At 33.9% G+C, this 17,052-nt stretch overlaps 1 protein-coding gene across 1 annotated transcript in view; it reads left to right on the top strand.

The window, feature by feature from the left end:
• Positions 1 to 13,804: 13,804 nt before the first annotated feature.
• LOC149219117 (chaperone protein dnaJ 10-like) overlaps positions 13,805 to 17,052 on the top strand; it is a 407,942-nt gene continuing 404,694 nt past the window's right edge. Inside the window, exons 1-2 of the mRNA XM_089382533.1 lie at positions 13,805 to 14,381; positions 16,964 to 17,023. Of these exons, the coding sequence (XP_089238659.1) occupies positions 14,295 to 14,381; positions 16,964 to 17,023 (147 nt within the window). The 5' untranslated portion in view covers positions 13,805 to 14,294. The remainder of the gene's footprint in view (positions 14,382 to 16,963; positions 17,024 to 17,052) is intronic.

Below are 17,052 nucleotides of genomic sequence, written 5' to 3'. Positions count from 1 at the left end.
GCATCTGCTCTGCTATCTCGACCATTGAAAGTGGATTTGACATATTTCCCCAATGTGTAGCCCTTGCAGACATCCTGCTAGTCAAGGGAGACTGGTGGTAATTTTCTACATGATTTTTAAGGCGCCATGGTGTATATGACCCAATCTCCTGTGATAGATTTCTCCAACATCTCGACTCTGCACTTTTTCAGCCTCACTTCTCAATGCAGTGCAATCTCCCACCTCAAGTTTGTATAGGTTCTTCACACGAACCTTGATCTACTTCACTTGCCCGGTAGTTATGTGTCTCAGAAAGGCTTTCCCTTTACTGAAAATAACATCATAGCCACAATCCTCCAATATTGCTACAAAGATCATGTTCTTCTTCAGCCCAGGTACAAACATAACATCTTTGAGGCAAAGAGGAGAGGCTTTCTCCCTCTCAAAGGTGACAATACCAATTTTTGTATCACTGTACCTCCCATCATCCCCCATTTCAATATGCATCTGGAGATGCTTCTCCTCCAGGATACTGAAAAAATCTTTGCACCCTGTCATATGGAATGAGGCATCGAAATCAAGGTACCACACACTCCCCATAACGGTATTGGACATGCATGATATTAGGGTGAATTCTAACTTGAATTGTGAAGCCAGTGCTTCACCTCCTACTCCTCCTAAAAGATTTTTGGTAGACTTCTTGTGCGAACATTTTGTTCCATAGTGCCTGAATTCGTGGCAGTGGGAGCATTTTATCTTTCTCAAGTCTTTCTTCTTGCCATTATTTTGGTTGAATTCAGGTTTGCTCTAGGTCTTCTTCCATTTTCCCTTCTTCCCCTTTCCAACCAAGGAAAAATTCTCTTCATCCTTAGCTTTGGATGATGTTCCATCTCTGTTATTTCTCTTGAAATATTCTTGAACCAAAGTGGACCACAACCTTTCCCAATTCGGTAATTTTTCCCTTCCATTCACAAATTCCTAGTAGTTGTGATAGGATTTTGGAAGGCCTAGAAGAGCTAGGCTCACCAAGTCATCATCTACAACATTCACCCTAACCCCTCCAAGATCATTTGAAAATTTTGTAAACCTGGAGAGATACTATATAATAATGTCATTCTTCTGATCTTAATGGTTCGAAGTTTGTCTTTTAGGGCCAATTTTCTATGGTCGCAACTATTTTTGAATAACTCAGTTATTGTCTTCCACATAGAAAATGGTGTCTCTTTTCCATGGATATTTGAGACGACATGGTCTCTCACACCTTCCAGAATAATTCTTCTCACCTTTGCAACATCTTTCTTCCATTGGGTTGATTGTTGTGCATCAGGCTGTTGGGGTTTTGCAATGTTAGTTTTAGCATATTTTAACACACCATTGTAATTGATCATTGCTTCCATTCGATCCTTCCAGGCTATGAAATTCGAGCTACCCTCTAGGTCATACTCCAATCTCAGCCTGTTGAAATACATTTTCCTAACCCTGAAGAAAAACTTCTGCACTGAAGCTTCCAAATCAAAATTCCCGAGAGACAAGTTTGAAATATTGGTTCTAATGTAATTTTAGGGCTCTAATAACATGTAGAAATTTGATAGAAATTGCAACTTCTCAAGATTTCAAACTTAAAAACATGAGACATAATTCTACTCTATTGATCTGCAGAATGGAAATCACAATTTAGACAACATGAAATAAGCAAAACCACAAATACACAGTGATTTCTATGGGAACCCAACTGGGAAAAACCCCTCAAGCCTCTTTACATTAATCAGTTGAATAGAGAAACTATTACAATTTCTTGCTCCAGCTCTGAGCACAACCTGCAAAAGAATAATTGTTCTCTCTATTCAATGAGAAACTCTGGCCAACACTTAGCCAATTATTTTCTCACCAAGCTTCCTATTTCCTTGTGCAAATTTTGAGGAAATTAGCCCCTAAAAGATAATAATTTCCTCCAAATTGATTGTGCAATTCCCAAGGATTGATCATTGGTTACATGCAACACCTGTACACTCAGAACTAGTATACAACTCTTGTTACACTGCCTTGTCATCTCCACTTCAACTAAGGAACTCAAATTCCTTGCATGCACTAGCTATTTTGGGTTGATTAATCAGTTAGCTGACAGAGCTTTGAGTTAGACTATTGCCCCAGTACAAAACTGAGCTCCAACTGACTCTATCAATAGTTAGAGGTCAGTTAACTAAATACAACTGAAAATAACTAAACTGGATTGCTAAAATTTTGCAATAAGTCCTCTAACTCGAATTTACTGATCTAATAGAGTGACAAGGTCCATGTCACACTAGTTAATTGCCTCCAAGTTGTCCTGCTGATGTGGAAATTTGATTTACTCAATTTGAATAAGGCTAAAGTCAAATTGAGCCTTTCTTGCTACATTTTCTAACATATAATATAAAGGAAGTGTTGTAGGAATCAACTCTATGTCTATGTGTGTGAAATGATTATGAATTAGTTGGCCTCCTTCAAATTTGTGCGATGTTGTTTCAATGCGTTGTTTGTTACTTGTTTTTGCATACACTTCAATCTTAAATACATGAATGGTTTTGAATAATTGAGTGAATGTTGTGTAATCATTTAAATAATGAATCAATCCTCTGCTAGACTAACATTGACGCTATCCATCGATCCCATTTACCCTTAAATCTCTTGGCATGCCTCGGGTAATATGTTTATCCCTTGCGGAGGAATTAAAGGATTGATGTTGCACTAAACTACAATGAAGACTTTTGTTACCAATCAGTGGCTTAACCCTGGGTCTTGCAAGTGAAATTTCGCACCAACAGTAGGCACTAGTCCTTTCTTATCTAGTCAATCTTAAAATCAAAATTCCATAATTTATTTATTTATTTATTTTTTTTATTTTTTTTAAGGTATATCTAGGATTTTAACAACTTTTATTCAATTTTCAACCATAAAACCTAAGGCATCTAGGGTTTTATTACATATTTTTGACCTAAAAATTATATTTATTGTATAATTAGCTTAGCTAGGCTTTATTACAAAAATTTTAGGGTTAGATGTCTTGGCTTGATTGGCTATTATATGTTGTAAATTTTTCCAAAATTAGCTATTTTCTTAAATCCTAGTTTCATTCCTTATTTTAGCCCTAAAATTCACTTGTTTATTATCTATTTAAGTGGTCAGAATATACTGCTATTTTAAGTTCTTTACTACTATAATTTACTTAACTTTTATGTAATTTTGATGATAACATTAAGTGGTTTTCATATTTGTACCATTTGGGGTGTATTTTTCACTTAACAATCACATTACAAACCATCTAAAGCAACCCTAGAGGTGAATCTTTGACTTTGAAAAATTATCATGAAGAAACTACATAATCTTTAAATTGTATATCTTGATAAATGAATGGTGATTTGGGTAGTGACTTAGGTGACATTAGACTTGAATTCTCTTTCCTTAGGGACCCTAAGTGTTACTACCATGCTACTAGGGAAGCCTTTCTTGTGTTGGACTCGTCCTTCACTAAAATGAGGGACTTGTCTAAGTGAAATGGCAACACTTCCATGTTCCACTTGTCTTTGCACTGAAAGAAGGATTTGCACCAAGGTGCAAAATTTTGTGGTAATGATATCGGTACAATGTGAGACCATAAAAGTGACTCCTATATAAACCAAGAAGCAAAATGTAAAATATTGATCTAATTTTTATAATATGAACGTCTTAATGATTGCTTAGTGATATTTTAACCAAATTATTCTTCAATAATTCACAATATTGTAAAAAAAAAAATTATCCCACGTCTAATGGCAATTGTTCTCCTTTCACTCTCTCATATATAATTGAGGTGAAAGAGACTCTAATGAGTGTGCAAGGGTGTAAATCTAATGATCTCTAATGCTTATTTGATGGTGTATCCTTGTATGATTGAGATTCTATCTAGAGAATAAAGGATTTGTTTCCATGGATGTTTCCCCACATTGGCCTCATTCATATCTACGACCTACCTCCTTTGATTGGGCTCTTACATAAACTCACACACTTAGCTATGGGCATATTTTACTATTAGGCATTTACATCTAGTTTTTTTTACCATCATTGGGAGCGTTTTTACCATGATCTCTTTGTTTCTTTGTAGATTCAGAGTATTTTTGCAATAATCCCTCCAATTGCTTTTTTATAGATTTGGAGTATTTTTATAGAGAACCCTTAGATTTGTCGTGTATATCTATTATTATTTTTTTAGATATGCAATAGTGGTTTCCAGTTCCCTCAAATTTGTAGTATTGGCCACAATTCCTCTCATATTTTTAGTGTATGGACGTAATTTGGGCTATTTTATCTACTTGTTGGGTTGTTTTCTCTACATGTTGGGCCAATTTCTCTATTACCATGTTATTTTCCTTGCTATTGGGCTAATGTTTAGTCAATTTGAGTGACTTTATTCATTGAGGGTATGTAAATCTGGTTGGTTCTTCATTGTGACATTATCATCCACACATAATGCTTTAGACTTGAAAATTTGTTTGGATATCAGTTCTATGTGGGGTGTCTCACTTGCTTATTGTAGAATTGGTACAAATTATTGATCATGAGTAAAATTATGGGTGTTTTTAGTATTAATTATTAGCACTTCTCTCATATTTATTTTGAATTCGACTATTTACAATGGTGACAAAATTCCTTAGAAGTGTTTCTTTCTTATTTGTGATAGTGCTCAAAGCTCCTTAGAAGAATTCCCATCGTTCAAACTTCCTTAGATGGGTTGCTTTGTTGCTGGTGACGATGTTCAAACTTCTTCAGGAGTGTTGGTTGTTGCTAATGACAATGTTCAGACTTATTTAGGAGTGATGTTATATTGTGGTTGATCATCCTTTGCAGTTAGAACAACTTAAGGGGGAAGTTGTGCTAAGTAATTTATTTTTCTTGTTAAGTTTATAAAGGGATGTTGGAATCAAAGGTTCTTTAAGCAACTAAAGAAGAAGTGTGGCTCTAGTTGGTTCAAAATGCTTTCACTAAACTAAGATGGGCAATAAATGTGATTTTTTTTCAATTTTGTATATCACTCTAAGGCCAAAAACATTGATCTTGATACTCATTCAAGATCTAATGGTTGATGGAGTTTTTTGTCTCCAAGACCAAACACATTGATCTTTATACTCATTCGAGATTTGGTAGCTAATGGTGTTTAGTGTCTTGAGTATTATCCTACTGAAAAACAAGCTATGGATATCTTCACCAAATCCATCACAGTAGCAAAATTCTTCGACTTTGTAACTTACTAAGGATGCACGAAATTTTCATCAAGGGAAAATGTCAGTTAATGATATCTTCCTCTTGTGATTCTAGCCCTCTAGCCATTAAGGGGAAATGTTGGAATGCGAATGTATTAATGGTTGCCCAATAGTCTTTTGACGAAGTTATTCTTTAATAACACACAATTTGTAAACAGGTTTTATCCCACATGTATTATGGGAATTGCTCTATTTTCATTCTCTCATATATAATTAAAGTGATAGAGGATCTATTCAATGTGCAAGAGTGCAATGTATTGAGCCATAATGCTTATGTGGGGGTGTAGCCTTGTATGGTTGGGATATTATTTGGAAAATAGAGGAGCTACTTCCATGGATGTTTTTCCACATTGGGGTTTTATAACATAAACAATATCTCTCCCTTCTTTTTAGTTGCATTATTTTTTTACTATTTCATCTGATGTTTTTTAGAGGATATTAGACCATGTATCTATATTATGTGCTAATGCATTTGTGTAAAATCTAACACTAATATAAGATCAAAATTTGAACACTAATGGTGGAAAACAAGGCTAGTATCTCTTGTATGAATCAAAACAAGGCTAGTATATCAGAGAGTAAATTAACTATTCTCTAAATATTTGAATATATATGAATATATTTAGAATTTCAAAAGAAAACTTTGAACTTTTAATTTTAAAAACTTGAATAGATGGAAATATTGGTATCTTTTTTTCTTTTCAGATATGGAGTGTTTTTTTTCTCTTCTTCCCTCTTTGGAGTGGTGGGAAACTAATCCTCTTTCTATTTATTCACCATTATATGCAAGAAAAATGTAAAGTGTATTTGTAGAATTCTCTCATCTTGCAAGTTTTTTTCATCCATAAACCTGTTTTCGACCTTATTTTCTTCCACATTTGCAACTTCTATTTTGACCTATATTTTCTAGCATATTTTCAGGAGTTATAATACTAGTGGTGAATTCCTATGAAATATTGGTTGAAATGATTTCATATTCTAAATGCTCAATTGATAAAATTTTGATCAAAATAGGGGAATAAATAATAGTCATTGATACTAAGGTTTAAAAAAGGGTTTACATCATAGTAGTGGCACCTTTTTGGTGTTTTGGTCTTGACACCATTGTTATGGAGCCTTTGCTTGTGGTTTAGTGTTAGTGCCTCAACCCCCTTTTATTTTCATTGATTTAATGCTAATTTATAATTGTTAATTTATTAAATACAAGATCCCATCGACATGCTATCATAGGACACATGCTTCTCCCATTATGTGTTTTGTTGCCCTCTTTTTCAGTGGCTCTATCTCCTTGTGTATGGGCCACTTTCCTTCAATCACCCCATTTTTTGGTGGGATCTTGTTATGTTCCAAGCCACTAGCAACCTTTTATTATTGGTGCCTTTTCTATGGGATCCTCACATGTTGGTAGTGTTACTTTGATCATGGACCAAGCCACCTCTTACGCTATTGTTTGTCCCTTTTCTAAGCAACCTTTTCTCTTTTTTTTGGAAAGTCATGCCTAGGCAATATTTTTTTTCTCAATGCCCTCTTTCCTTAGATCAAATTTCCTCTTTCCTTGTCATTAGTGTCCTCTTCCAATGCTAGTTCAAAAAGGGAATTATATAGGTGACCAACCGCATGATAATAATAGTGTCCACGCCACATGGTTGTTACATAGGTTAGTCTGCCCCCTTTTGGTAGCCATCTTCTTAGGTTTTCCATTTAGTAATGACCTCGACTACCATAGTTCCATTGTCATGCATAAATTCATGCAACCCTTTGAGTTGACACATAAAAATAACATTTCCATGTGGATAATTAACTAAGAATGAAACCAACATGTGACATAGATACTCATTGTAGAGACTACAACCATAGAAGAATAGATACGCTCTTCTTGACATGTGGATCCTCTGCCACGCCACACAACCGCATGTCACCAAAAACAGTTCCACATAATCATAATTCCATATAAATAGACATGCCACGACTATCCCTTACCATGTTAATAATATGTCTAATCAACATTGTTATGTTAGTGTGCCCTATTAATAATCTACAACATTATCTACAATGTTAACTATTTGGAGGACCCATCTTCGTTGATATTTAAATTTTATAAGGACCTTTTGAAACAATGATAAATTTTTCATTTTGATTCCATTTTCAATGCAATTTTTTGTGTATATATCTTTTCATTCTCTATGCACTAGTGCAATTGGTTTTTATATATTTTACTGTTTATTGCTTATTGTTTCTTAGTTTTCTCAAAATTCTCCCTCTGATCCTTGTTTTTGGAATTTCCAAAAGGAATTTCTTATTCATGAGGGTGTATAGCTTAAGTGGGCTTAATGGTTAAGAACATGTTTTTCCTCATAAGAGGTCATACGTTCAAATCTAGAGTGGGGTAGAGTATGTACACCTCTATAGACATTAGCAGTGAAATTGCAATATAGAGGTGGGTCCCTTGTCCCATAAAGAAAGAGGTATCATACAACAATTTGGTTTCTAGCTTGGTTGGGACGTTAAAAAATTAAATTATTATTATTATTAATGCCATTTTTTTTTAAGTATGCTATTTTAGTAGTGCTTTGCATTGATATAATTAATTTCTAGTTTTAATGTAATTCAATTAAATGTTGATAATTGTTACTCGTGTAAATCTAACATGGAAGATCTATTGAGAAGTAGAGGGCTATTTAGTATCACTCTGGGAACAAAAATTGCACCTTTTAATGCCTAGAACAAATCCAAGTGGCATAAAAAAAACAATGAGGCTCATTGACTTAGTTCAATGTCTCTTTCTAAGGATATGGTTCATATTCATAATATTAATTCTACAATTGAAACATGGTGGTCTTGGTCACCATCTTCTTATTAATTTAACCTTACGCAATGTCTTCATTTGAATACTTCCAACAATAGCAATTCCTTGTTTAAAGTATTCTTCTTGATCTTTGGCACTTGAGCTTAGATGAATCATTCCATGATTCTCAAGGATTCTTTGGTTTGGATTATTATAGAACTTATGCAATCTTTGAAATATTTTTAATTTTGCGCATCAAAGTAAAATATTATTTTTCTCCAATGCACTATTTGTTAGCTTTTGGGATTACTTGAAAAGTGTTTTCACCTTGTTAGGAGAGTTATAAGTCTTCTATCCACTTGATGATAGTTCATGACCATATGGATATCTTAGTTTGGGTGAATGCTTGATATTTGTTCGAGTGCTAGCATGGTTCTCTTACATTAGATATTGTTATGCTAGTTGGCATGATGATTAACCCATTGGGTCAGCATAATGGGGGAGTCAAAGAGTCAATTAGGAGAGGGACCTACCTAGGAGGAGGAGAATTATGCACTCATTCCTAAGAGCTTGAGACCTTGGAGGTTGAGAACTTAACTTTTGGATGCTTGAGTTTAGGACTGTACTTCATGGAATTTAGTCATGTACATAGACACATGTTTAAGAGGAGCATTTGGGCTTAATGATTACATTGGCACACATGTTAAAGAGAATTAGCAATGGGACAAAATGTGGCACATAATTAGAGTAGTGCCATTCATGAAGACACTTGGATAATGGACCGCAATGGAAGAGGGAGCATTGGAATAACAACTTTTTGGAGAGCTTACCATGCTAAAGGAGTGGCATTAAGCGCAAGGAGCATCATATAAGGAAGGAATTTTATCTTTAGGGTTTGATCAACCCTTGAGTGACACTTGTATATTCTTTTATTGTAGAATGCTCCAAGTGGGGTTGCCTTGTCGGTTACTGGTATGAACATTAGTCCTTGTCTTATGTTAGCCTCCCTCGCCTACTCTATATATAAAGGGAGGAGAAAGCTCTCGTGAGCATTATAATCATTGTACTCTTATCTCTATAATTTCCTTGGAGATGTTTTTTATGGGGCAAGATGCTAGTGTTAGTTAGCAAATCCTAAGAGAAAGACAATATGAGAGAGAGAGGGAGATGTCATTGATGTTATCAGAGAAATTGCTCTTGTGATATGTTAGAGTTTTCTCTCATGAGACACTAGGTTTTGTGACATGTAAGTAAACTTTGGAGAAGAATGTAATGTTGGAGGTCATAATAATTTGCCTTTGGTTATTATGTAACATTAGGGCTCCAACCTTGCTAAACGATATGAAGAGAAGAACTTACATCTTGGATAATTTTGTGGCCTTGTTCTTATGTGATACATGGAAGATAGGGATAAATCATGGAGATCCTAGCTTGATAAGTCTTGAGTTTGGTGTGATGTTTTACTTAGAATAAGGCTTGATTGTTGTATTGATGATGTTCCATGAAGGTCTTGGTTCTTGTGTTGATGTAAGACTTGAAAACCTAAGTTTTTTGGATTCAAACCATGTGATAAACATGTAGATTTGAAGGCTAGTGCTAGATTTATCTTGCCATGTACTTGTGTGATGCAACGTGTCAAATGTATGTAAACCTTATGGAAGATAACAATGCTAGTGTGAACAACTTGTGTGATGCAAGCTTGGTGTATGTGATAAGGAGGACTTTTTGATGTTGATGCTAGCTTATTATGGATTTATGGTAGAGTGATCGACTTTGATGAGGAGGGATTCCTAGCTAGGAGGAGTTTTTGGCATGTGCGTGTGCGCGTGTATGAAGTTTCCAACTATCTCAATTTTGTGTGCTTGCAGATTTATCTTTTCTACTTATGTTGTTTTCATGATTAACTATATTTCAACCTTGATTATGTATGTTTATTTGACATAACATAGAGCTAAATTGTTTAAGTGATTCAAGGCATGTCTAGAAGATAGATATATAGATATTGTTGTAATAAAGTATTTTTATATTTGTAATTTACTTGGGAAGTGTGTCTTAAGGGTTGTAAGTTGTTGGAATTGAAGTGCACTTGTTAGATATTTATTTACTTGGGTTGCCTAGTGAATTGGGTTGGAGAGAAGTGGAATATTTATACTATACATTAATATTTTATATTTAACCCCAATGATGAAAGTTCACTAGAAACAGATTTGGGAAAAGCCAAGTAAATAAGATGAAATTTATGAATTTGCATTTAAAGGTGATTACATTATGTCATCTTCTATGTCATTTTTGGAGAGTGTTCCTTCGTATTTTTATGTTTGTTTCACTCCCATTCTTAATCTATTATGCCTATACTCATCAATGGAAACCCTTATTAGCATTGCAAATTTGTGGGAAGCATTTTTTGGTTTCTTGGAGTCTGTGATTTTGAAGGATTCTACTTTGAGCATAAGTGTGAAACTTCTCATGTTAAAGTTGTTATTATCAAATTTGATAACCATTTTATTTACACCCAAGTTCAACATTACAATGGGATATTAAATAATGCTATTTTGGATTGTAAATGAGTACTCAATTAAGATAATTTTTGTTGGGACTGATATTGAGAAGTTTATCTTATATTGATTGCACTTATTAATGAAATTGTTTTCATGCTTCCTTTTTATGAAGCACTTTGTCTAGAATTTTTTTCATTAACACCTCATTTACTTGGAAATAAATCCTCCCCAACTCAAGATCATTCAACCCTCTTGATAAATTTGGTGTTTTCTTAATTTTCATGAAGCACTATCCAACTATTTTATTGGCATGTCTTCTACTTAGTTTGACTTTGTTAATTGGTGACAATTTTTTTTAATTTTCACGAGTCTACATTTGATCTTGTTTAGTTTCAACACATTCAACCATCTTGATGACTTCAATGTTTGTTTATTTTTCATGAAGCACTTGCCAAGCCCTTTTAATGCTAGAATCATCTTCTACTTGGAGCACTTATGTTGATAATTTTCAATCCTTTTTATTTTTGTGTATCCACATTTGGTATTTACTTCAAACTTTGTAGGTTTGCACTACTCTATTGTTGGAGCACTTATATTGATAATTATCATTTTTTTTTAACAACATCTACTTTTTATGTTTAGCTGCAAAGTATTGTGATGGAAAATTGATGTCGGTTCCTTATACACATGCATTTTGAATCACTTGTTATTTGGAGTAGTTATTAGTTCTTGAATCTTTCTTTTGAAAAATGGGGCACCTTTCTTTGATTTAGTGAAACACTTTGGTTTATTTTTGTCATTATAACCTTGTTAGATCACTTACCACTTCAAAATTTGTTAAAGCACTCTTATTGAACTTGTCATTGCATGCGATTTATTAGATCATTTTAAACTTATATGGGATTCTTGGTTATGTGAAGTAATGTTGTTAATCATTGATAATTCCTTGCCTTTTAGAACATTTATAATCATCTTTTCAACTTTCAGACATTCATTTCTTTTCATAATTAGGATGGATATGCCTTTTTGCTTCCTTTATAAACGTACCTTTTTTGTTGGGACTTTGTTTCAATGCATGTGTCATTCGTATCATAAGATTTTGATTTGCTTGAAGTAGTCTCATGGATATTCAATGTTTGCATGTAGTTACATTGGATCCTTTCAACGTGAACATTTCTCTCTTTTGGACACTCTTACTTTGGCAACTTTATTGCTATTGTTTGTGATTTCCATCTTCTTCTTTTTTTTCTTTTAAAGGAATGAGAACACTTCGACTTGATAGAATCGGTAACTTTGTACAAACGGTTGCCACTATTTCACCAAGTAGAACAACAATTTCATAATTGGCACAAGGGCCAGCTTAACAACATGTCTCCAGAGACTTGAAACAAGGTAGTTCGACCATGAAATGTGTGCCTTTACCAATTGTGCTAAGTTCCTTCAACATTTGTGATTTTCGTCTTTTGCAATAAGACATTTTGGTAAAAAAATTCAAGGATCATTGCATTAAATCTTTTTTCATTGACATTTGAAACTCATTTAAGTTCATGTTTATCATTGCTATTTATAGGAATTCGATTCAATATCAACACAATACACACCAAGCCCTCAACATGACATCCTTCTACATATGTATATGTCAAGTGTGAATGAAGTTTTCATTAATGGGGGAATAACATAATGCCACTTCATTCCCCTGCTATTACTTTATAAATCCTTTGTCTTATCACAAGTTGTTCTTAAGGGGGGATGTTAAAATATTACATTTGAGGAGGTTGATTAAAACTACCTTGGTCTAAGGTACTAATCGTGTGTTCTTTTAGTGTGCTTTTGTACTTGAATTATCTAATGCAAACCCATTCTATATTGTGCTTAATTGATATGACAATAATTATATTATTGGTATTCATGACCATTGATTTGTGTCTTATTGCCTCATTGATTCATTTGTTGGTGAAGTTGCATGATCGAGAGTATTGTATTAGATGTAAGCCTTCTTTAGTATTAATTCATCTTTTTGTTGCTCCATGGGTTTTTCCCTCTTTGAGGGTTTCACCATGTAAATATTTGTGTCTTGACCTATAAGCTATGTGAGATATTTATCTATGGTGTTTATTCTCGTGGTTGCCTACTTGTTAATTTCCTAATAATTGTTACATCTTAAAAAAAAACAGGTTTGTGCGCTTTTGGACTAAAGCAAAGAGGATAAATTCTCTTAAGCAATACTTATCCCCAACAAAAGAATGTTCACTCCAATTATGGACAAAATAATAATGTCCATTTGGTCATAAGTCATTGCCTTAAAAAATAGAGAGGCATAAGGACCGACCTATTTGGACAAAATAATAATGTCCATTTGGTCATAAGTCATCACCTTTAAAAATAGAGAGGCATAAGGACTGACCTATTCAAGGGTAGGGGAAAAATTATCGAGCTCATCAACGAAATAATAACATATTTTGTTACCTTCAATGAAGTAGAAGTCACATCAATAATAAAATGCACCCCACTATAGGAAAGTGAGGTGCTTATGGTATAAATAACCCAATCTAACAATGTCTCTATAGTTGAAATTATTATAAAGTTGAGAGAAATGACATTGATAACGAAAGAGATGAAGGTAGATATCCTCTATGTAATCATGAATTATCTCAAAATGCACTTATTTACAGTAATAACATTTACAAATATTAGTTTATGTATATTTTCATAGTTAATACTTATGTTAGAAATATTTCTAAATAAAACTATGTAAAATACTTATGTGAAAAATATTTCTAAATAAAACTATGTAAAATTTTGATCATTTCTATTAAATTACAATATCCAAACTTCAATTAAATAAACTTAAAAAAATATTAAAAAAAACAACTAATATCTCTTTTGTATAAAACTTTCAGTAATTAATAGTTAATTATATACTAATTTATTATTTAAATACAAGTTAAATAAAATATAAAATTGACTTTAATATTAATATATATCCAAACAATATTATATATACCTCAATATTTTATCACTATCTCTACCTAGTTTCATAAATACTTGGGAAAAGGTATTCCTACCTCCTCTATTCCATTGTCTCCAAATACATTTCTAAACATTAATACTAAATAATAAGAAAAAATGATCACATTAAACACTTCTTTGAAATAATAGTGACTTGATAGCACTACCACTTTTTTAATACATTCTTGATCAATTTAATATATGAAAGAGCTGCCAATATCTTCATGCGGAAAGAAAGGCGAGGGTTATACCTTGTATTGGCCGTTACTTGAGAATATCGCACGTTGCAGAAGATATAACCCGTTACCCCACTAAACAATTGCAATGTTCGAAAAAAAGACAGGTTTACAAATTCAATGGGAATATGATTTCATTATAGCATATCTCAGAGTATCTATAATTTATATTACCGAATTCTGGTTTTTCATCATTATGTCAAGAAGTACTGTCAATTCTAAAATGCAAAACGCATAGGAAAACGAAATAGTTGTTTAAAATAAGCACCAGGCGATTGCTAAATTCAAACATTTCTGATGTACATCACGATTGCCAGCTCTTGGTGGCGAAAGAGTTTTTCAGCGCTGGAAAGCGAAAAGGTGTGATGTGCTCCAATGAGTCGCATCTGGCCTTTAAGCCTCTCGTTTTCGACGGACCTAAGTACATCAAATTATTTCCAAACTTGTATTCCCACGTCTGTGTAGAACTAGTAATCACCCTTGAACCAGCTGACCAAAACTTTCATAAGAAATGATAAAAGATTCGGAGTATTACGACGTGTTGGGAGTCACTCCCATGGCTACAGACGCCGAGATCAAGAAAGCTTATTATATGAAGGCAATGAATTCTATACATTTTTCTTTCTTATTATAGATATTTTCTTAGTACGTTTTCTTTCGGTTCCAATGCATTATTTATGGTTAATCCATGGCTACCCAGTTCAATGTCGGTTTAAAGCCCAATATACAGTATTGCAGACTGCTCCTACTCTCAAAACGTATTTGCCAAAGAAATTCAGTTTTATATCCGCGATATGATACAGATTGCAGAATATAGATTGCAGTTACCTTAAATTTCCTTAAATTTTAACACCAACAGGCCATATCGTCATGGACTACCAACGTTGCATTAAATGACGATATCTGAATGCTAAATGCAGCTTGAATTCTCAATTTCCGTGGAGATTAGAAATTGTTTATAATTAAACCCACTGTTGAACTTTCGTGGGTAATGCTTATTTTTGTATTATCAGAAAATTAAGTTATACATGTATCCATGGCGCCCCAGTCCACAAAATGGGGACTTAAAAATAAGAGAAACAGTAATAGTATAGTCCAGAATTTAAAGATACTCAAGAGTTTTTATTCCATGATCTTACTAGTAATTCAGAAAATACTATTAGTTAAGGACGTGTCAGTCCTCGTATGAATTTCTTTAGTCTTGGTAGCTTTTGCCAGCATTTGAAGAATCGGAGGTGATGGAGGTTACTTCTCCTGGAAACTGTTGAAAAGGACTTCCTACCGTTTATTCTTTCAGATTTCCAGTTACAGCTACTAAACTATGATTTGCATCTGGATTTCAAGCAACTCATGGATATGTTTCTCGAATGTAATCAATTTGGTCTAGTGGCTGCTTGTCGGGTTTTCCGTTTATTTCTTCTAGCTTCTTCTCAACTCTCTTCCTCGCATCATACTCTTCCTCTCTCATTTGAACCAACTTTTCCCCCGGGCCAGAGATCCTGTTACAACTTGGAAACTCATTGTGAAGCTACCTTCCAAATGTTGCTCCTGGTTCGAGTCTTTTGGGTCGTTCCAACTGGAGAAATCCCAATTTTCTGTACCGCCCTTTTCCACAAAGCTACAGTTCAGACCTCTGAGACTTCCACAGGCATATCGAGACCGAGCTTATCTTACTGCTCCAAGGTATGAAATAATTGCTTTTTGCTTGGCTTCTTATACGGAGAATGCTGCGCACTTTATTTGATAGCGATAGTGAATTCTTCCAAAAAATAATAAACGAGAGACTCAGAAGCCTGTAACAGTAAACTAGTTTGTTTAATGTGTCTTTTTCAGTGGAAATTGTATAATTTTTATTTAGAATTAAACATTTAAAGATGGTAATCTGAATTTCAGGTTACTAGTCAGGATTTGAAATTAGAATTCTTCAAAAAAGTTGTCCAACATTTGTAGAAAACAGTCTTAAGAGCTATGCTTTCAGTGTACTTGTGAATAAATCCACTTTTTTTGAACAGTAAATAAGGTGAGGGATCCACATCCTACTATATTCAAGGTGGACTTTAGGGCTAACTCTAGAAGATTTATTAGTTCAATTGCTCCAGGTTAAAGAGAAAGATCTTGGCTGATGGGTTTAGGATGCTTCCCGTTATTTGAAAGAAAATGAACATAAAAGCTTTTACTTTTTTTTGGTTTCAGGGTTTGTCTTGACTAAGTCTAAAATCTTTCAGATGCAATCGTGAATAAATCTCCTTATGAACAGTAAATGAGGTGAGGGATCCACATCATACTATGTTCAAGGTGGGTTTTAGGGTTTACCCTAGAAAATTTATTAGTTCAGTTGCAACAGCTTAAAAAGAAAGATCTTGGCTGATGAATTAGGATGCTTCCTACTCTTGAAAGAAAATGAAGATAAAAGGTTTTATATTTTTCCGTTTCAAGCCTTGTATTGACGAAGTCTGAACATTGATTATACTTATTCACCAAAAAATCATTTTCCATTGACATTGCTCTAATTTTGGGAATTTTAATATAGTTAATTTGCGAGTTGTTTTACTCTTCAATGTGTTGTACATATTGGGGTACAAGCCTCAAGGTAAAAATCAAGACATAACATTAGTCCCTAGTGGGTTAGCTTGAGTGCTATGAGCCTCACGCAGGAGGTCTTGACATTGATCCCCTAGGCTGATGCCTTTGTGGCTTGCCTCACTTGATGTCCCTACTGGGTTAGGCATCATAACGAGCACTGGCAGGTTTCCACCAGGTACCTTTTTTTTTTTGGAAAAAAGCTCATACTCAACCTTGACACCTTTTTTTTTTCAAGCCCAAGGGGTTAGCTCAACCAATTGTTGCCATTGTCACTGGATATCTGGTTAGTTCTGTGCCAGAATACTCGAGTCACATTGGGTTACTATTCTGTGCTAATGGGTTTATTAAGGATGCCATCCACGAGTGTTGGGAAGCATCCCTTTGGTTTCCTTGTGAGGCTTTTCTTTGAAAAAATACTTGACACTTTTTAAGTTTCTAATCCCTTTGGGTTTTGTCTTTGAAAAAATACTTGACACTTTTTAAGTTTGTACTTGCTAAGTGCATATCTTGATTACTTATAAGATTGATTGCATAGTTGTAAATTTAAGATATAACCTAGATGGATCTAATATAAGATCTTAAACCATTTGGATGCAGGCTAGACAAGTTCATCCGGATAAAAATCCAAATGATCCTCAAGCTGCTCAAAGATTTCAGGTAAGTTCTACTGAATTCTGTGAAATGAT

Source organism: Pinus tabuliformis, chromosome Q (assembly GCF_031772625.1).
Source record: "Pinus tabuliformis cultivar Carrire ecotype Pingquan chromosome Q, CPIR1, whole genome shotgun sequence".
In the NCBI taxonomy this organism is placed as follows: Eukaryota; Viridiplantae; Streptophyta; class Pinopsida; order Pinales; family Pinaceae; genus Pinus; species Pinus tabuliformis.
Note: the sequence above shows the minus strand (reverse complement) of the source record. Positions and strands in the feature narration are given on the sequence as shown.